Raw genomic sequence first — 20124 nt, forward strand, 5'->3', positions numbered from 1 at the left:
TAGGCCCTGTAGTGCGACACTAAAGCACAAAAGCGGTGAACGTTGGGCTGCCACCAAAGGGAGGACCTTGTGTTGACCAGCACCCAGTCCTGATCCCCGTCGAACAGTGTGCTTCCTGGGCAGAGAAAATCTCTCCTTGGCCAAAATCAAGAAGCTCTCTTTGTTTTTAGCGTTTTCCTTCTGAGCTCTCTGTGTGCAGCCTTCACCTGGGGCTGCTGGGCATTGTTCTCTCCTACAGGATCCCCTCTTCTGCATGTAGAAAAGGCAGGGAGGGCATGGCCGCTGCTTGCCTGGCCATGGAATAGTTAAAAGCGACTTGATTTCCTAAATTGCTTCTTATAAAACGAACAGCACGTCTGCCAGGCTCGTCTCCCCATGATTACAGCTAATTACGATCGAACGGACACCTCCTAGCCCCCGTCATGCCGCTTTAATTGTCCGTTATTCATCTGCAGGCTGTCCGGGGTGGCAAAGCACTTGGCAGCCCAGCGACCGAGGCCTCGGCTAATTGTGAGGCCTCGGGGATTAGGGCAGGTGATTACACACTTCATGGTGTAATTACATAAGCATCGCTTGGCTGCTGCCCCGGCTCCGAGCCGAAGGTCACGCGCTGCGTTACCTGAGATTAATTGGAGCTGCCACTGAAGTGCGAGGTGCTGGCGGAGCGGTTATACGATTAGCATTAACATTTCAACAGCGACGGATCGATCTGTGGCTCTCCTCCAGACACAGCGAGCTGTGCAATTAGTTTAGAGGAGAGCTAGGGGAGGAAGGAGGAGGAAAGGAGAGACGGAGACAGCCAGGGGAAGGGGAGAAGGGGAGTAGAGACAAACGGGGAGCGGGGAGGCAGGGACAGGCAGATGGGCGAGGGGTAGGGAGAAGGAGGAATTTCGGAGGGGAATCTCAGCTCGTTCTGTGCCGTGATGGCTTTGTAGTGGCGGTTGCACAGAATAAGGGTGAAATTGCGCCGGGAGGATCTGGGGAAAGGACAGGAATCCTTTCCTTGCCCGCCTCGTTCCCAAAGAGTCCTCGTCTGGCGTTTCTGGAGCGATGGTGGTAATCCATCCCCAGCTGCGTGGGATGGAGCCAGGGATGGCTGGGATTCACACATTATCCCACACTGGCACGTCATCCCCTCACTGAGAGGGGGAGCGTGGTTGTGCGTATGGTCTGTTTGTTGCAAAGTCACATGGACCTTCTTGCTCCCTTTCTCTTGCCCTCCAGTCTCTCCTGAAGCAGATTTTAGAGGGAGATACTGTAAAATGAAAATAAATGGCACAGCACTTGGCTTTGCCTCTAGATGCCCTGGTGAAGGTAATAATGTTGTAAGTGGCCATCAAAAGGAATTAAGAGATGTGCAGCCGGAAAGCAGAGATTTGCTTGCAGGCTCCCAGGGCAGATTTGACTAATGGAAGAGACCTTGGCTCTTATTCCCTTCCTGCTCCTTTTTTTTTTCCCTCCTCCTTCCCTTTTCCCCCCACCCCCACAAGCAAGCACTACCTGCGTTGCTTCCAGGCATTGTCCTCTCCCCCATGCCTCAAACCTGCCTCTTCCAGACTTGCCACCCATTCTGGCCAGCATCACCCACCCCTTCTCCACTAGTACTCCTTTCCACTGACCCCGTGGCTCTTCCTGCTCGCATCCCACTCCCCATCTCTCCTGTCCGTCTGTCTCTGCCTCACAACTTTGCAGAATTAAAGATCATCCCTTGTCCCAGCTAGGACCGTGACTTTTTGCAGGGCATGCCAGCGATGCCTTCACATCTTCCCAGACTCGCTCTCCAGCTCCCAAAATACAGAACGCCTTTTCACTTGGGAGGTGGTTGAGATAGAAACCCAAACTTGCTAAGGGGACGGGCAGATGCAGCATCTTCAGCTTTGCCTTTGCTGGCCCTGGGCACCCAAAACCCCTTTGAACAGCCCAGCTGAAAGGCCACAGAAGCAAACATGTCAAGGTGGGAAGTATGTGGGACCTATGGAGTCCTGGCTGCGTTCTTCCACTTCTGGTTCTACTTCTTGTCTTTTTTCTCTCCCTTTTAAAAGTTTAACTCATGGATGAATCGGCATCTTTCTGCCCCAGAACAGCCTCTGGTACAGAATGCCGGTCATCTGCAGAAAGGGTGTTCTTCCTGAGCCGGGGCCCTCTGGGCACTGTGGACGGAGCCTCCAGGTTTTCACCATGAATTATTTTCTGATTTCTGCAGGGAGATATCCCACCCACCGCCTCTGCTGTCACCCCAGAATGCGCCCCATATTGCCCTGGGACCCCACTTGAGACCTCCTTTCCTCGGGGTGCCTTCAGCTCTGTGCCAGACACCAGGTGAGTCCGTAGGAGATGCTTGTGGTCAGCCAGGAGACGTGGGTAGGGTGAAGGTGCAGGCAGTGACAGACTGCCCAGACCCATTTTCTGTGTTTCCCCATTACTGCTGTGCTGACTTCACCCTTGTTTTGCAGCGATAGGAGCAGATTGCTTTGACTGCTCTCTCTTTTTAATCCCCACAAGCCTCCCCGGTCCCATGTTTCAGCAGCAGACTGCACTGAGGGAATAGATGGGCTCTAGAGCAGACAGGCAGCTCTCAGCTGCCCTTTCCTGCTCAGGTAGCCCTCTGGGGAGCTGGCCCTGAGTTAGGAAAGAGCCAACGCTGAGATTAATAACCCTGCATTATTGTTCTCCCTGTCCCCAGGTTATGGGTTCCTACAGCCGGCACAAGCAGAGATGTTTGCGCGGCAGCAAGAGATGCTACGGAAACAAAACCTGGCAAGGTAAAGCTTGTAGAGGGCCAGCCTGCCGGGGCTGGGGTTGGGTTCTTCCTTCCCTTTCCTAGCAGCAAGGCAGATGTGGGCCCCCTGATGTGGGGCACCGGGCTGGATGAGCCGTGCACAGGCGACAGACTCCAAGTGAGACCAGTGGAAACAACGTGTGGGTGCGGAGGCGACCCCTTGATCCCGCGAGCTCTGGCTCCGCGTGGCTGGGGGTTAGCACGTTACTCGCAGACGCCCTCTCCACCCCCACCGACGTTCCCTCTCTGCCTCTCCCACTTCAGGTTGGAGATGTCGGCCGAGATCATCCGCCAGAAGGAGCTGGAGAATCTCCACAGGCAAAGGCTACTGGCTGGTGACCCGCTGAGCCTGCATCCTGGCTTGCCCCCGGACCACCCGGCCCTGCGCAACGTGCACGACATCCCCGAGGGCCACCCGCTGCGGGAGGAGCTCTCCCGGAGGAACGCCATGCTGGTGCTGCGGCACAACAACACTCCCCTGCTGTCCCTCAACCCCAGCGTCCCCAGCAGCGCCACGCCGCCCAAGGAGCAGCCCCGGCGGGGCAGCCGAAAATCGGCCCACCACCGCGCTGAGCCGCAGGGGCTGAGCGAGGCCAAGGAGCTGGCGGAGCCCCGGGCGCGGGATGGGGCGCCAGACTGTAACGACGAGGAGATGAAGGACTCGGAGAGCGACGCGGATGTGAGCGACGAGAAGCCGGAGAGCCTGAAGGCTGAGAGCAGCAGCTCGGCCGCGGAGCTTAAGGAGTGCAAAGAGACGGGCAAGGTCTGTGAGGGGGCCAAGGAGCTGGGGGAAGCGGCTGCTGGCCAAAACGCCCCCTGCAGCTCCTCGAGCGCCGAGTCCCCCAGCCATTTGCTTGGCCCAGGCATCAACAAAAACGAGGTGAAATACCTCCCGCCAGCCTCCATCCCACCGCCTCAGCCGCTGCCCTTCGGATTCCCTTACACGATGAGCCCGTACTTCCATGCAGGTGAGTGCACGGGGGCCTGTCGCTGCGTTACCGGCCGGAGCAGCGTGATAAAAGTGGGAATTTTCCCCCTTCCTCTTCTGCAGTGTGGTCGTAGTTCTTTTTTCTCTGCAGGGCACCAGGTACCTTCTTCTAATTAGCGTGAAGGACTCATTTGCAATGAAGCGAATCAAGGGTCGTAAAGAGGGCCTGCAGGGACAAAGCGAGTCCCAAGCACATGAGAAAGGAGATCCCAGTACGATGGACTAATTGCAGTTGCTTGGGTCTTTGGGAGCCATGTTTCAGGACAGACGTCAGTAAATTATAGGGGGCTTCAGGGAGAGGCAAGAAAAATTGGCTGGAAGGTGCTGCCCTACAACATAAAGGGCCAGAAGTGTGTGGAAGGGGTGGCCTGAAGGGCTGTAAAGACTGTGGGCTGTGCTCATGGGATTTCCAAGCAGTGGGGACTGGAGGGGAAGGTTGGGAGAGCAACACCCGGATACAGCAGGACAAAGAAACGGAAGGAGAGCTTCCCAGGGTGGCTGGGATCTGCCCTGCGTGAGCAGAGGCCCCAGGCTGGTAGCGAGGCTGAGGCTGTTGTTCAGGGCTGGAGGGTGGCTGGCTGGTTCCCCCACGCTCGGTTCTCCCTCTGTGGTATGAGGTGAGGGAAGGGAAGGATTAAGGCTGCGGCATTTTCCTCCCTGCTGAGTGTCCTAGCTGGGACTTTTCCAGGGTAGCATGTGAGACAGCACCTTGGAGGTGGGGCGTCAGAGTTCCCCAGCAGTGACTTGCACATCTTGGCTGCCCCACGCCCTCAGAGGTGTCAGAGTTACCGCTGCTGCGCCCCTTTTCCAGAGGCAGAGGGACTTTTTCCCCTGCCTGCGGTGTATTTCTCAGTCTCCAGGCACTGGTATAGCTGGGTTGGTGCCAGTCGGATGGGACAGGCAGGCGGGGAGGTCATTGCCAGCTCTCTGGTCCCCAGCGGCCCATCCCTTGGGCAGCAAAGGCAGGCGCGGCCGGAGCCAGCAGGGAGCAGCGAGGTGGTGCAAAGTGGGGTTTCAAACCCCGGTAGCTGGTCTGCCCGGGGGTCTCCTGCGGGCAGAGCAGGGGGGGCAGCCCCCCTAGCCTAGCCAAGAGCCAAAATCTGCCTCAGCTAATTACTTGGCTGAGCAATTAGCAGGAGGAAGGACCTCGTGCCGCATGGAGGAGGGAGAAAGGGCAGGGGGGGAGGGCCATGGCATGTGGGTCGCCGAGGCTGCCTGGTTTTTATGCAAAGAGCTGCCGCGGTTGTGAAGGCGGCTGCCCATCGCTCATTAGAGCTGCCTTCCAACCAGGAAGGAGGAAGCGATTTTTCTCTGACAGGCAGGTGGCCAACATGATAAATATTCCTGCTGCCTTGGGCTGCCGAGGCTGCCTTGCAGGAGCCTTTTTCTCCTGGCCATTAAAAAGGGAAGCGCACGGCTCTGTGGCGCTCGTCGCTTGTGTGAGGCTCTGCAGGGAGGCCCGGATTGTAGATGGGTTTCCTCCCTCCCCCAGCCGTGCACGAGTTACTGTAATAGGCCATTTATTATTATCACTTCGAATTTATATCATGATCGTGTCTTGAGGCCTCGGCAAAGATCAGGGCTGTGTTTCACTGCCTGGTTTTCGGGCATTTCTGATTTGTGGAGCCTGGTCCAGGGCTGTAGGTCTTTTCCTGAGGGCTCTTTTGCTTTGGGCTAGCTTCACATGCTGCCGTGGCTGTTAATATTGCCCGTTTGCAGGAGAGCAGCGCGGAGTTGCAGGCCCTGTGCTAGGCACTGTACAACCCCGTAGCAAAAGCTCTCACCTCGAGAGCCTTGGGAAGACAGGGCATCTCGTTCGATGCAGCACAGCAGGTCGATAGGGGAGCTGGGAGTTCAGCAACTGAAAAATTGAGGGCTGTATTGATCCAAACGCTGCGGGGATCGTGGGGTGTGCTGGGGTAACGGGTGTCAGTGAAAAAATGGGTTACTTTGGCCCTTGGGGAACACAAACGACCTGAGGACAGACAGAACTGCACCCACCGGTGCCGGATAATTTCCATAATGCTTTTTTTGCGCAAGGACGGCTCTTCTGGCCTGGATGGTCGCGATGCTGTGCCGTACCCTGGAGGCTGGTGTTGTAAAGTCACCACTAAACAGGGCAGGTAACATGGCAGGGCGAAAGGAAGAGCCAGGGGGAGGAGAGGAGAGAAGTGGCCGGCTGAAAATGACCGCTGAGTTTCAGGCTCAGTTCCTCTGGTCTTTCCAGCAAGGGGAGGCTCCTCCTTTGGAGGCAGAGAGCTGTTTTCTGTCCCTACTGGGAAGAATATCGATGAGGCAGCCAGAGCTGGGTCGATTCCCGGAGCTGCCTTCTGGGGATCTGGCGGCTGCTCGATGACCTCATCTCGTCAAGGTTTCAGCAGCCTTGCTCCCCTCCTCCTCCTCCTCCTCCTCCTCTCACCGCCCTCCTCCAGCCCTGTCCTTTGGAAAAGGTGAAGGATGGAGTGTGCAGGAGGCTAAAATCCTTCTATCGATCTGTAGTCTGGAGAGCAATTAGCGCAAGGCTTCCAGCGCCGCTCCACGACCCGAGCCCTCTCCGGTGTGCGGGGAGGAGGGGGCGCGCGCGTAGGGTGCGGTGGGAGAGGGGTTAGAGAGCGGTAGCAAAACTGATTGAACCCGTGGGTGGGCTGAGAGCGGGTTTGCTTTGTGCACTGGTCTCCCAGTTGGCACCTGGATTGTCCCCTGTGACGCCGGGAGCAGAAACTCGCCTGTCTCCGTGCGGCCCCGTTGCAGCCTGGCGGCTGGAGCGGCGGCAGAGGTTTCCCTTACTGGGATGGCCAGAAGGGTTGCTCTCCCTGACCCGCTCAGGGAAGCAGTAGGCTGTCAGGAGGAGGGAGGCAGATTATAAATGGCTTGCGGCATGGGTGGCGAGGGCTTTTACGTGGACACCTGTCCACAAGACGCTGGCCTGGGACGATGGATTCTTTTCAGTCCCTACACACTGGGCCCCATCTGGTGAAACGCTCTGTAATCCATTACCGGTCTCTCAGACCGTCATTTATCACCGAGCGAGACAGAGGAGGCCTGGCAGGGAATAGATGCTGCCCTTTATGCCTCCTCGCAGTCCCGGCAGGACCCGGTGACATGTCATTAGTACAATAGAAGGTGCCACTTGGCACCCATTTGTTATCATTCGGGCTGCCCCAGCAGCGGGGAGTGGGTGCAGCCACGCACAGGGATGGAGCAGGCGGTGCGGTGTCTTCCCGAGGAGGCACGGGAGGAAGGCCAGGAGCCCTTCTGCTCTAGGGACTTTTAAAATTAGAAAGGGTGCAGTGTGCTGAGGGCTGGTCCTGTGCTGGTTGCAAATTAGATACACACGGAGGCCAGAGGGACCGCTGTCATCAGCTACGGTGTCGTCCTACAGAAGTCCCTCCTGGGGTTGTTCCTGCATCTGGTGGCTTCAGTCTGGTGACAGAGCGAAGGTGGGAGCAAAAGGGCAGGGGGGGACACCCGAACGCCAGGCTCCACGACCCCGACTTCAGGGGTGCTGAGTACACAGAATGGGGACTGAGTCTTTGGAGCTCCTAGGGCTGAGCTCTTCTGCGGTCACCAAGAGATTTGGGGCTTTTCTGCAGGGAACAGGGGTGTTCTGCCGCTAACTTCAGTGGAAATAGATTTTTCACCCTCCAGCTTTTTAAGTTCTGTGGCACAGAAATTGCTAATAGGCCGGAACCCGAAGTATTGGTATTTACCTTCCCCCTCCTAGGAATATTTCCACCAGTCAGTCCCTGTTTCCCTGGTATCAGTGGGAAGGGAAAACAAACTCTGAGATAAATAATTTGGCCATATTGTACTTCTCTGTGTGTGGGTACGTGGAAAATATTTCTTGTTCCCATCAGGCAGGCCTGTCTTGCCCTCAGTCTTGGGCACAGCAGGCTTACTGTGCGTTCATCTGTGTGCATCTCGACCTCTCCCTCCCTTTCTTCTGGGGGCACGAAGAGACAAAGGAAAGGAGGCCACAGAGGAGAAAGGCTTCTGCAGGAGCGGCAGTCGCTAGCCCAGCTCTGCTGGCGATGCCAGTAACCCTGCAAATGATCCCGTGGCTCCGGGATTGCAAGCATACGTGCAGGAGAGGGACCGCAGGGAAGCCTCACACCTTCCCGCTCGTCCCTGCCCGTTGTCAATGCAGCAACTGGGCTGAATCTCGGCCCGCAGGGGTGGGCACCCGGCGAAGTGCCCGTGGCTGGCGGGGACCGACCAGCCTCTCTCCGTGCAGGCGGAGGTTCCACCCGGAGGATGGCTCTGGCTGGTTGGTGACTGGAGAATTCATTCCCAAGCCCTGCGTGGCTGCAGTTCAATCCTTGGCTGGCTTTTGGAATAAGGAAGTGCCTAATTTTAAAGCAGTTGGCTGTTACAGTCAGATCCCCTCGGAGACGCTTGCTCTGGCTGCAGATGGAGGTGTCTCGCCCGAGCATTGACTGTGCCTGGAATAATTGAGTTCGGTTTCACTTCCTCTATTTACCAAGCTGCAGCCGCTCTTCCAGAAAGGAGAAAGAGAATTACCCCCCACCCTGGGAAAGGGAAAGAAAAACCCTCCCCAAAACAGCAAAAAAGGTAACAAAAAAAAAAAAAAGCCCTCAGCCATTTGAGCGTTTTGTGAGTTTTAACTTAAGCAGCCGTGAGTTTGGCTCCTGGAAAATGGAATGCGATAGGAATGAGAATGAGGACTCGTGTCCATCTGTCTGTCTGGGAGCTGGCGGTGGCGAGGGGAAGCGAAGTGCTCGCTGGCTCTTTGGCAACAGCCTCTGCCTCCACCTCCCGTGCTGACGGGCGCCTCGCTCGCAGGAAAGCCGGTTGTTTTCTCTGCAGCTGTTATCCCCCCCCCCTCCCCCAAATTATCTGAAGCTTTTTCTAGCTGGAAAAAGAAGGTGAAGAGAGTTGAGGAGCTGCTTGGCCTCCAGCGGGGCGCAGGGTGGCGAGGCGGGGCGGGCAACGAGCTTGGCACGTCACGGGCCAGGCAGAGCCGTCCCGGGGAGCAGCGAGCAGAGCGTCCTGCAAGGCTGGTGCTTGGGCTGGAGGGGAGAGGGCAAGAAGGAAAGGTTGGGGTAGAGACTAAGGCTGTGAAGGAGGTGTGAAAAGCCTGGTTGATGCCCACAGCGAGTGCCCGGAGGGTCCGGGGCTGGTGAGAAGCGCTGGCGAGGAGGCTTGCAGAGACGTGCCTGGGTCCCGAGGCGTGGGGAGAGAGGGACAGCCCCGTCGCTGTTCCGGAGGAACAGGTAGAGCTGGCGGAGGCAGCAGGTCTTGGAGGGCTCCTGTCTCTCCCCATGGCTCCAGCCAAGACGTGCTGGCGCTCGTCTGTTCGGGGTGGCCCGTGCGTGCAAGGAGAGGCCCAGCTCATCCCCGTTTGCCGGGGGCACTGGGGAGCAGCGGCTGGCCCCCTCGCATCGGGGAGGCTCCTTGTGCGATGGCTGCGGTCCGAGATGCCCACGGGTGCGGGCTGCAGTTTTGGCTGAAGCAGACGTTGCTGTCTCCTTCCCCAGGAGGAGAAGCGGTGGCGCAGCCGCAGGACCAGCGCGGAGGGTGAGGCTGGGAAGGGAAGCAGGAAGCTGGGAGCGGAACGGGAGTGGAAATGATTACATAGCGTCTGACCGCCGCTTGTGCAGGCTGCCGCTGCTTTAAAAGCATCTTATTGGCATAATAACTTCCTCTGTAAATCCTGTCCTTTTCCTGTTACCTCGGACCGTGCTGGTGGCTTTGCCAGCTCGCGAGCGGAGACGCGGCGTGTGGCTTTGCTGTTGGCTCTTCCTGCGCCTCTCGCCGCTGACCTGCTGCGTTCCCCGGCCGCTCGTTGTCCTCTGGGCTTGTGCTCCCCACCATGGTTTTGGTGCATCCTGCTTTATCTTGGCGTTACCTGCAGGAGTGCTGTCCCGCCTGCTGTGGACAGGAGCGAAGGACTCGCGGCCAGGGCTTACGTCCGTGGTGCTGGTCAGGCACCTCAGGGAAAAACCTTAAGCCTCCAGGACAGATAACTTTGTCATGATGGACCCCTGGGAGAAATATTTCTTTCTGGTAATTTCTTGCTTCGTGCCCTGAAGCGTAACAGTTTATACCCCTCCTAGACTCTTTCTCTACCCGCTGTCATCGTGGATGTTCCCATCCCCATAAATGCCCTGTGGATCTCTTGGGCTGAAGGATCCCGTGCAGCAGTGAGTTCCCCAGGTTAACGGCGCCTAACGCCTTCCCCCCCGGCCAAGTGGTGTTTTCTGGAGCTCGGTTTCTCCATTAGGTGTTCCTGCATTTTTGCTTTTACACTCTACGGCAGATAGGAGTTACCTGGCTGGCGTTCCTCCTGCCGTTTCTATCCCCTGTGCCTCTCCTCCAGCTCCTCTCGGCTCCGCTCCGGTTTCCTCCCCGCGTGCACGTCCCGTGCTGTCAGGCCCCGGCGGTACAGGGCAGCGGGGGGGGGGGGGGGGGGGAGGCTCTCTTCCACCCTTTTGGATCCCATCACCTTCGTCTCCGCTGACAGGGCTGGGACCTGAACCGCTGTTGCGTTGCGGAGAATTGACATATCGGCTCGAACGGAGCTGTGCTGTCTTCAGAGTGTCGCGGGGGCTGGCAGGGGTCGTCCCGTCACCCGTCAGACGCTTGGCCAGGAGAAATGCCCGGCTCCGGCTCTGGCGTGCAGGACACGTCTTCTGAGGCAGCGGCTGCGTTGGGGCAGACCGATCCGATGGATATTTCGGGCTGGGCTGGATTGAAAAGGAGCACTTGGAAAGAGCAGGACGTTCTCCAGTGATTCACGCTCTGGCAAGGCAGTGGGCCACCAGGGAGAGGTGCCGGGGCCTGTTATCATTCGGAGCACGTAGCCAGGAGAAGGGTTGGGGGAAAGAAACCCACAGGGCAGTCAGAGTTTTCCGCTTTGCGGTGCATGTGGAGAAACACTCCTTCAGGGTTTTTTTCTTTTCTCTCCCCTCCCCCTGTTTCTTCCCCACAGCTGAAGAACATTAAACACATGAAATGCATTAGCTAGGATTTTTCCTTTCCCCTGCCCCCCTTCATAAGCTGGGGACCTCCAGGAGGAAGAGGCCTATGAATTGACCCTGCCCAGTGCTTTAATTGACAGGTCATTAAAGATGAATGTGTGGCTAGAGAAAAATATTCAGATTGCAGGCTAGTTGTTGTCCGTGTGGGATTTTAATGATTTATGTTTCTTTCTCCTCCCCTCCCTCCTACCCCTCCCCAACTCCAAACAATCCAGGCACCATGGGAGGTCTGTTTCTGGATGGTGAGGAAAGCCCTGCGCTGGAAGACATCAGCAAATGGACGGTGGAGGATGTGTGCAGCTTTGTGTCCAACTTGTCTGGCTGCACCGAGTACACTCAGGTAAATCTTCTAACAGCCTCAGGAACGTGACGGGAGGAACCTCCTCCCTGCAAGCCCCTGTTCTCTTCCCCGCCCCCCCCATCCGTGCCGATTTTGCTGTCCCTCCTAGGAGAAGGTGCATCTTGGAGCCCTGCAGGGCCTGAAGCTTTTTGGTTTTTTCCCTAGTGGATTCCTAAATAGCGTCTTGCTGCCAGTGAAGAGCCCAAGACGGTGTGTGATGGGCCTTGCAGATGGATAAGGAAAGGAGAGGGTACAGTGGGAGAGGGTTGGAGTTGGGAGTGAGCATCTGAGTTGCAGGGTTGAACGTGGTTAGTGGCTTAGTGTCACTGACCTCTCGCTGGCCAGCTCGTGCTGTAGAAGCTGCCCTGGCACAGGCATCAAAGTAACCTCCATGCTCACACTGCAGAGCGATGGTGATTCTGATTTTTAAGCTCATTATAGCAGAGTGGAAACGTCCATCAGGAACAGGGGCTTCGTAAAGCCTGTTCGGGGTGAGATCATGAGGGGCAATACAAAAACCAGCCCTCTGGTTTTTTGCTTCTGCATCTGCTAGAGTCCGTTATAAATGCCCCACTGAGAGAGTGCACCAACTGCGAAGGCACAGACTCCTGAGCTGCTGGGAGAGCCTTGTAAAGAGGTTCTAGTGTGCCTAAAAGGGAGGGACTGAAAGGAGCAGAGATAGAGAGGCAAAGGGCCAAAGCTGAGGACAATCCAGCCTTTCAGCAGAGACATCCTAGGCTGAGAACAGGTCTCGGAAGGGAGGAAGGAGAGCAGGAGTGGAGCTTTTTCCGGACACGCCACTTCAAGAGAGGAGCTTCCCTGACTGACAGCTGGGGAGTGCCACGCTGTGGTCTGACGTCCAGGCTGGCTGCAAATCTGCCGCCTCCCCCTCTTTGGCCCTTGCTGTTAGTCGCCTCAGGCAAGTGTCCTCCCCCAGGAGCTACGCCCGCCCCCAGCCACTCTGAGAAGGGTAAAGCTCAGCACCCGCTTCTGCTGGGACCGCTGCTGGGAGAGCAGGGTGCGCCTCGGGCGCCGGGGAAGCGACTCCCTTGGGGTTACGCTGGTTTGGTGGGGAGCCGGGGGGAAGGGCGGGTGCTCTTGCAAGAGGGGACGGGGGAGCAGAAACCTGGAATTGCCCCACACGTCCCCCCTTCTCGCTCGGGTGACGGGATCACGTGCTTTCAGCCTCAAGCCGGTCCTTCCTTGTCCCCTAACGGTGGTGCTGATCCCATCACAACGTGCTTTGGTAAAGCACCCGTAAAACCAGCGCTGCGAGAGGCGCTGGGTAGGAAAGGGGAGGCTGGTTGCAGAGCTGGGCTACGTGTGGCGTTTCCCCAGAGGGATGTCACAAGCTTTGGGTTGTGCTCGGGGGTGTGCAAGAGAGAAGGGTCAGTTGCTGATTATGGAGAGAGGGCGGGAAAGGACACTGATGGATGGGTGTTTAGGGGAGCGAGAAGCACGTGGCTGCACGTGTTCAGGAGGTGGGTTTAGTGAGGATGAGAAGGGGATGGGTGGTGGGTTCAGGAGTGTACACGTGTGGGCTGCAGTGTGCGTTGAAGAGAGCTCAAGCAAAAGGCTCTAAACCCAAAGCTACTCACGTTCTCTGTTACCCCCACCCCAAAACCGTGCTCGTGCCGTGGCGGTATCGCGGTTTGTCTGCGTTCCTGCGTCGGGGAATGAAGATCAGAGTTGCCTGGAAGCTTCTGAATTAGGCTGGGAGGAAACGTGCGGAAATCCTTCCACACAACCACCTTGCAGGAGGATCATCCATTTACACCTTCCGTGCCAGCTCCCGGGTACTCGGGGGGAAGGGATCAATAGCTGGCCGAGCCAAAGGTTCAGCAATCTTCTCGGTGCCTTGCAAACACCATGTTTTACGATAATGGGAGCTGCTGTAAACAGCCTCCTGTCGTGGCCTTGCGACATTGCGTTGTGTAGGGGGCGCATGGCTTCAGGGATGACGCGGGTTTATGCACTATGGTTATATCCTTAACAGGTTTTTTTTTTTTACTATGTGAAAATGCCAGTGTTCAAGGGCGACCCAGCTCCGTGGCTCTAAACTGCAGAGCTGTCTGTGTTCTCTTCTCCAAAACCACAGCTGCCGGGGAGGTCTGGCACTGGTCTGCGGGCTTCTCCTGCCAGGAAAACCCAGCAGGAGCTCGGTGGTATGCTCTGCATTCAGAAACGTGTTTCAGACAAACAAGAAAATTTGAGCAAAACCAAAAGTTGCCGGGTTTCAGCCCTTGACGATACTCAGCTTTGTCTCTGCAGTGGCTCGAGACCGGTGGGACGCCCCAGGGGGGGGATGCTTTTCTCAAGTTCAGGCTTTTTGTGGAGGGTTTTGAGTGCTGAGCGAAGGGAGGCTTTTGGCTCCCAGCCACGTTGGCTTCGGAGGAAGGCAAAGAAATGGGTATAGTAAGTTTTGCTAGGTTAGAGAGCAGAAACACACGCTGCAGTCCTGAGCAGCTTCCCTGGGGGGGTCCAGCAATAAACCACACTTGCAATAAGCTCGGCTGCCTTGGCTCCAACAGCCACTGCCGCTCTCCAGAGGGATGGCTCTGGGCTACGGTCTGCTGCTGAAAAAGAAGCCGTTTGAGCGAACTGAAAGCCCCTCCCTTGCCATAGTGTTTAGAAACAGTAATTCTGTGCATGAGCCGTGGCCTGGAGAGCCAGCAGGATCAGGCCCCCACAGCTGGGAGAGCATCCAGTGTGAGCTGGGATGTGAAAAAAAACCCGCTCTGGAGTGGAGGTGTGGTTTAATAGGAAAACCCAGGCAGATATCTGACTGACATCTCCCAGAACCAAGGGGCACTCGCTGGCTAAATGGCCAAACGATGGCACTCGTGAAGTATTGAGCCTGTACGTCCGGAATAAGCACCCAGGGGAGGCCGGTGGAAGTGTAGCCCTGCTGCATGGATGAAGAATGGAGCAATAAGACGACGTATCCAGACCTTAACCTTTCCAACACAGCACACACTAGGTGGAAAACCCTTGCAAAACCCTGTCATTTGAAATAGATAGAGGCAAAACAAAGCATTTTTTTTTTTCAGTCCTTAAGAATGGGTTAAAACGCTACAGTTTTTGCATGGCTGGGTGTGTTAAGAGTGTGTTCATATGAACCTGCCATTTTGTAAGTCTGTTCTAGCCCTGCTGTCATTTCGGTGATGGCATGTGTGCACGTCACCAGGGTCTGCTTCGCTCAGGTAACCCAGAGGGGTGGGACACTTGCTGCGCGGTCCGTGGAAGCTGGAAGGCCCGTGCAGTTGGCTCAGCAGGATCGTGCCACGTTCGGTGGTACCGCTTGGCCACCGCAGTGCTTGTTGTAGAGGCGTTGGGGGGAAAAAGGGCCTGGTGCTAAAACAGACCAACGAGAGGAGGGTTCATCCTCCCCGATCCCAGTTGGTCTTCTGGGTGTCAGGAGTCACGGCCAAGCAGCGTGGCGGGCTGCGGCGCCCAGGCTGCTCGCGCGCTCGAGGGCTGTTTGCGGTAGACGGCAGGCAAAGGAGAAGAAAAGCAAAAAAAAAAAGGTGCAAACCGGAGTGTTGCACATGAATCCATCTAACCTGCAGAATGTGCTCCACAGATCTGTTTATGTATTTTGCCTGGAGACTGTTTTGGAAATTAGCAGCTTTGAGAAGGAAATGCATGAACAAGCAAGTTCCTCCTTTTCAATGGCATATGCCTCACTGAAGACTGCAAATACTTTTGAAGTCTGCTGGGCCAACTTTTTCCAAATATCCACACAAGTGTGAGTGACCTAGGATTTGCCAAAATTTAGACTCTTGTCTTTTCTCCTATGTCTTCTGCCCTTTTTTGGAGTTGGGATAGGGCCCCTGGGCATGTCACTTTTCTTCCTCAAATCTGCTATCGTCCGCTGTCAGCGGGGCTTGCTCCTAACGTTGCACTTCCTCAGGTCAGCTGTTTTGGTTGCTAAACCTGGGGATGTTCCCCAGAGGAAAAAAAAAAGCTTCATGCCCCATCCCAATGTTAAAAAAAGAAAAAAAAACATTATTGCCTTATCTAAACTGCCCCAAACAGCCCTAATTCACGTTCCCACACGTCTCCTTTCACGTGTGGGCTCCCAGCTGTGGCTCCAGGACTGTACGTACCTCCTGTGTATTAACACGCGCCTACTCCACCACTGAGGCTCTTAGAGGCTGCCTCTTCGGCGCCACGGCAAGAGGAGGTGCATCACACGCTGTCACCGGCCCTCCTAAGCCTGGACCCGTGTTCTGCTTTCTTCCAGGTATTCCGAGAGCAGGCGATTGACGGCGAGACCCTGCCCCTCCTGACAGAAGAGCACTTACTGAACAACATGGGGCTGAAACTGGGACCTGCGCTGAAGATCAGGTCACAGGTAGGAAAATTTCCTGGGTAGGAGCAAGTGACACGCTTTAAAAGTTGTCCCTAGCTGGAACAGAGCTGTCAAGAGACCTGGTTTATTGAATATAATTTATTAAGCAGTAATTGTTCATTTCTTTATTTGTAATTCTGGTGTCAAGAAAGCTGGATCTGTCCTCCAAAACGTTCCGTGTCCTCAGCTGGAGGCAGGCACAGAACTGTTGCAGGAAGAAAACACGGACAGTGTTCAGTGCCCAGGGGCAGAAGCAAATAGTTCAGGACAAGTGGCGGGAGGGGAGTAACAGGGAGGCGGTGGGAAACTCCCCAAACGGACCAGCTCCTGCTAGAGAGGACACATGAGGCTGTTCCCACAAATACTGGCCAGGAAAGAAGAAATGCTGTAAGCAGGTGAGGCGAGGTGGATGGTTTCAGGTCAGCTGAACCTGAAAACAGTCATCCCAGAGTCCCCAAAGAACGGGGTGGAGCCATCTGGGGAACCAGGTGTGTCTTTTTTTTCTGGCCTGGCTGCAAGTCCTTTTGCTGCTCATTTTCCTCCTAACTAGACGGCTCTTGGAGTTCTCCTTTTTAGCGAGGCTTGAAGCACAAATGCATTTAACAAGTCTCAGCATCATCTGTTGATTACCTTCTCTCCCCAGTGAGTAATGGCCCAGCTCTTTCCCTTCTCTGCTGTGCTCGTCACAGCCTTCTGTAACGCTTGCAGCTCTTGCTAGTCGTAGCTCCTGGTCCTGCTGACGGGCTGTGCCACCCCCTCCCACACGCACCCTCCCCCTTGGCTGTTCACTGGGGTTTCGATACACTGGAAGGAGAAACCGTATTTGCCTCTGTCGAGTTAGTCAAGGTCTCCCTTTCGTAGGAGACTGTATTTCCTCCTCAACAGACCGTTTTGCTGTTGGGCCCTTATAGCAATGTTCCTCCTTCTTCTTAAAACACCTTTTTTTCCTCCTCTGTGACTTGGCTCCCAAGTCTCTGCCTGTGGAGGTCCACTGTGCTGGTCTCCTGCCTTCCCTAGCTGGCAGTCACGGCGACTTCCAGTTCAGTTGCCTCCACTTCCCCTGGGTTGGACTCAAATCTAGACCACCATCATCTCCCCTATCTTCTTTTTTTTTAATTTATGGTTTTTTTTTTTTCCCATTTAATGAGCAGGAAATAGCTTCTGACACCTGTCAAGAACAGGCTGTTCGGCTGTATTCCCCAAGGGATTATGTCATGCAACTGGTTATGACAGTAACGTGCATGTGCACATACAGGGGCTGCAGAGAGTCACTGTTCTGGCGTGGTCCCCCCCCCAACCCACAAGCTATACGTTTGTTACGTTATGGTAAAACAATAAGAGCAACTTTACTCCTTTCCCTGCAGCCCTCACTGTTTATGAGGGGTCTAATAAAAAGGTTCTGTGGGCAATTGTTCCCTGCGGGTCTATTCAGTAGGAAATAAAACTCTTAGATTTCTTCAAAAAAAAACCCAGAGAAGGCCAAATAGCTCACAGACATTCTTAGCTCGGATTTGGGGGGGCGGGGGAATATGAGATGTGGCCTGAAACTACACAAACCCCGCTTCGAGTTAATCAATAGTGTTTAAAGTTCTATAATGGGGCGGGGCGGGGAGTAAGTGGGGAGCAAAGTCCCGATGCTGCGGCCTGAATAAGGCCGCAGTTGTCTGGTTGGAACACGAGCCTGTGGGTTTGGTTAAGCTCAAATGCGAACCAGCTGCGTCGGTGCTGGGAAGTTGTGGGGCCTTTGGCCCTCGCTGGGAGGCGAGAACCGCTTCAGGAGCGTTTTCTTGGGCCCAGCAGAAGACAGGAGAGGGTGCAGGCTTATCCTTTCCTGTGCAGCTAACAGCAGCCACCCTGAAGCCAGATTTTTTTTTGCCTCCCTCACCCTGTTGTCCCAGCTCCCCCCCTTCACCCCCTTTAAGAGCAATTCCTGCTCTTCCGACGTGGACATCCCGTAGTGTCCTGCTGTGCTGGGTTAGCACAAGGAGAGCAGAATTCTGTCAACTTGTCCGTCCAGTGGCGCCTGTCACTGAAATCACAGCGGTGGCAGGAATCAGTCACCCCCTCTTCACCTGAAACACCTTCGCCTGGAGGCAGCTACAGCCAGGCAGGTTCCTCCGCAGCAGCGACGACCTACGCGCCGCTGCTCACCACCACTGGGGGTGTCCCTCGGGAAGGGGGTGAGCTGGGGGGCCACGAAAGGCGAGGAGCACTGTCATAGCTGTCCCAGCAGCCTTACCTAGCCAGGGACAGGGGCTGGAGGCTTCCCTAGTCGCCTGATGGGACAGCGAGGCCCAGTTATCGCAGAGCAGAGGCTGGACGGGGGTCAGCGTGGGGCTGCACGCGTCTCCCTGTCAGCCCGCACCTCAGCAAGGCCCTCAGCCGGCCAGCCACAAAACGGGGCACAGGACCAGTCACCAGGACCCTACAGGGGCCAGCACGGGACAAAACCCAGGACACTGCAAGGGCCAGCACAGCTTGAGCCTGAGGCGTGATCTGGGGGAGACCTTGCAGCTCCAGCGGTGCCAGGCACCAGAGTGCCCGGTAAAACCGAGCGAGGGAGAGCTACTGCAAGGCAGAGCCCTTCAGAAAAAAAAAAGGGGAGAGGAGGAAACCTGCCCTGGGCTTCTCTGGTAAAGTCCCCGGGGGGGGTGGGTGTTTTTGGTGGATTGGGAATGGCAACTCTTCTATCCGCTGGAGTACAGCACCTGGGCTGGCTGCATGAAAACGCCGCCTCTGGGTTTCTGAAGACAGTTTGTGCACGTTCTCATCCCTTGTTGACCCCCGCCCCTGCATTTAATTTCTCTTTTTTTTTTTTAAAATAGGTCGCCAAGAGAGTAGGCAGAGTCCTGTACATGGCAGGCTTCCCCATGGCTTTCCCCCTGCAGCCTCCTGGTTTACGGCCCCCCGAGAGGGACCTGCCCCCAGCGGACCTCCGGCCCTCCTCCACCGGCAGCGTGGCCTCCCCCTTCAGCAGCGGCCTGCCCTCCGCCAGCCGCGTCTCGCCGAAGCAGGAGAACGGCAACCCCTCCTCCCTCCTCGCCGGGCTCAACGACACCACGAAACCTCCCTCCTAACTGCAGGACAGCTCTGGACTGCTGCTGGAACTGGGGTTCGGTTGAACCAACTGAAGGTGACGATGCATTTGGAGATGACCAGGAGAGCCTCCCTCAGCAGAGTGCGACACAGGAGTGAGGAAGGGAGGTTTTTAATTTTTTTGGAGGCATTTGCTTTTTCTTTAAAAAAAAAAAAAAGACAACAAAACAACCCAGAACAAAACACACGCAGAAGTTTAAAAACCTGTAAAAAAAAAAAGGGAAGGAAGGAAAACTTATCCAAAGATGTACTGTGACAACACGAGCGAAGAGAGAGGTTCTAGAGGATGGCAGCAGCATTTCACACCCCTTCTCTCACATGGAGAGCCGTGGACAGGGAGCTGAACGCTTTTCTTTGCCTTCAAAGAAGCACGGCTTTCAGGAACCTGTGGGTGTGACTCCGAGCAGGGAAGGGGAACAGGCACTGCTCCTCCCAGTGGTACTCAGCACCCCTGAGCAAAACAAAAAACCCAAACCCATCGAAAATGAAACCAACCACCTTCCCAAACAGCTCCTCCTCCCTGGAGACTGTGCTCAGTTCCTCATTCAGGTGTCTATGCATCTCTAGCAACTTTTAAAACAATACCAAAGACAGACAAAAAGGAAAAAGAAAAGAAAAAAAAGAAGAAAAAAGAAAAGAAAAAAAAAAAAAAAGGCAAGTTCCGGTCCATGTTTACTTCAGTGTGGATGGTACGGCACAGGCGGCTCAGTGCTGTCCCCCAGGCCAGGGGCTGCCCTCGTCCCTTTCGGCACCCGGAGCACGGACTCTGCCTGTGCTCCAGCCCTGCAGAGGTGGTTTGTTGTTTGGTTTGGTTTTGTTTTTTTTTTTTTTTTTAATTAGATGTTTTGTTTTAAAGCGAAGGAAGAAAAAGAAGTGTGTGCTTTGGTGGGAGGAAGGGTCACAGGCCTCACTCCAGCGTGGCCCCCTCCCTCCTTCACGTGGACACCAGACTCATTTTTACATCTGGGGTGGGGTTTTTTTTGTTCGTAGGGTTGGTTTTGTTCTTTTTCAAGCCTTGTTACAGAGGTGGATGTAGTTGCACATTCTGGCCTGCTGTGGACCATGAGACAGATCCCTGTGCGTTCCCGGAGGAGGGGGAGGGATGCTGGGGGATTCAGGCTAAAAACAAGGGGTAGAGGTTTTACTACTGTGAATGAGATGGTAACTCCTGGGGGTGACCTCCTGTGACTTGTACAGTTGTGAACAACAATCACATGTGGTACTTTTTTCTCTCTCTTTCCCCCTTCCCTCCCTCCCCCCCCCTTTTTTTTTTTGTTTAAACGTTGCACGTGCTACCGTTTTTCTTACAAAATAGCTTGGTGGTACATTAGCTTCTTTATATTGTAAAAAAAAAAAATAATTCATTATCCATCACATCACGATAAAAATGCTTTCCAGCAATCAATTTAAATAAAAAAGAAAAACACTTAATTTACAAACGGTACCTGGCGTCCTCAGCTCCTTGCAAGGGGTTGCTCTGCGCAAGAAGCCTCCTGCACGCTGGGGCCGTGTGCCTTAGCTGGTGGGGGTAACCCTTGGTGCGCTGGAGCTGCTGCCTCTCTGGCC

At 55.4% G+C, this 20124-nt stretch overlaps 1 protein-coding gene across 2 annotated transcripts in view; it reads left to right on the forward strand.

The window, feature by feature from the left end:
- Positions 1–18539, forward strand: part of SAMD11 (sterile alpha motif domain containing 11) — a 123806-nt gene extending 105267 nt beyond the window's left edge. The window contains exons 9-14 of one of the 2 annotated variants that reach the window (XM_086476189.1): positions 2204–2319; positions 2663–2762; positions 3044–3747; positions 10984–11108; positions 15355–15465; positions 18288–18539. In XM_086476189.1, the coding sequence (XP_086332315.1) occupies positions 2204–2319; positions 2663–2762; positions 3044–3747; positions 10984–11108; positions 15355–15465; positions 18288–18539 (1408 nt within the window). The remainder of the gene's footprint in view (positions 1–2203; positions 2320–2662; positions 2763–3043; positions 3748–10983; positions 11109–15354; positions 15466–18287) is intronic. The other variant, XM_086476190.1, reaches the window with a different exon arrangement.
- The last annotated feature ends 1585 nt before the right edge of the window (positions 18540–20124 follow it).

The sequence above is a fragment of the Leptosomus discolor genome, chromosome 20, assembly GCF_034619465.1.
Source record: "Leptosomus discolor isolate bLepDis1 chromosome 20, bLepDis1.hap2, whole genome shotgun sequence".
Lineage (NCBI taxonomy): Eukaryota > Metazoa > Chordata > Aves > Leptosomiformes > Leptosomidae > Leptosomus > Leptosomus discolor.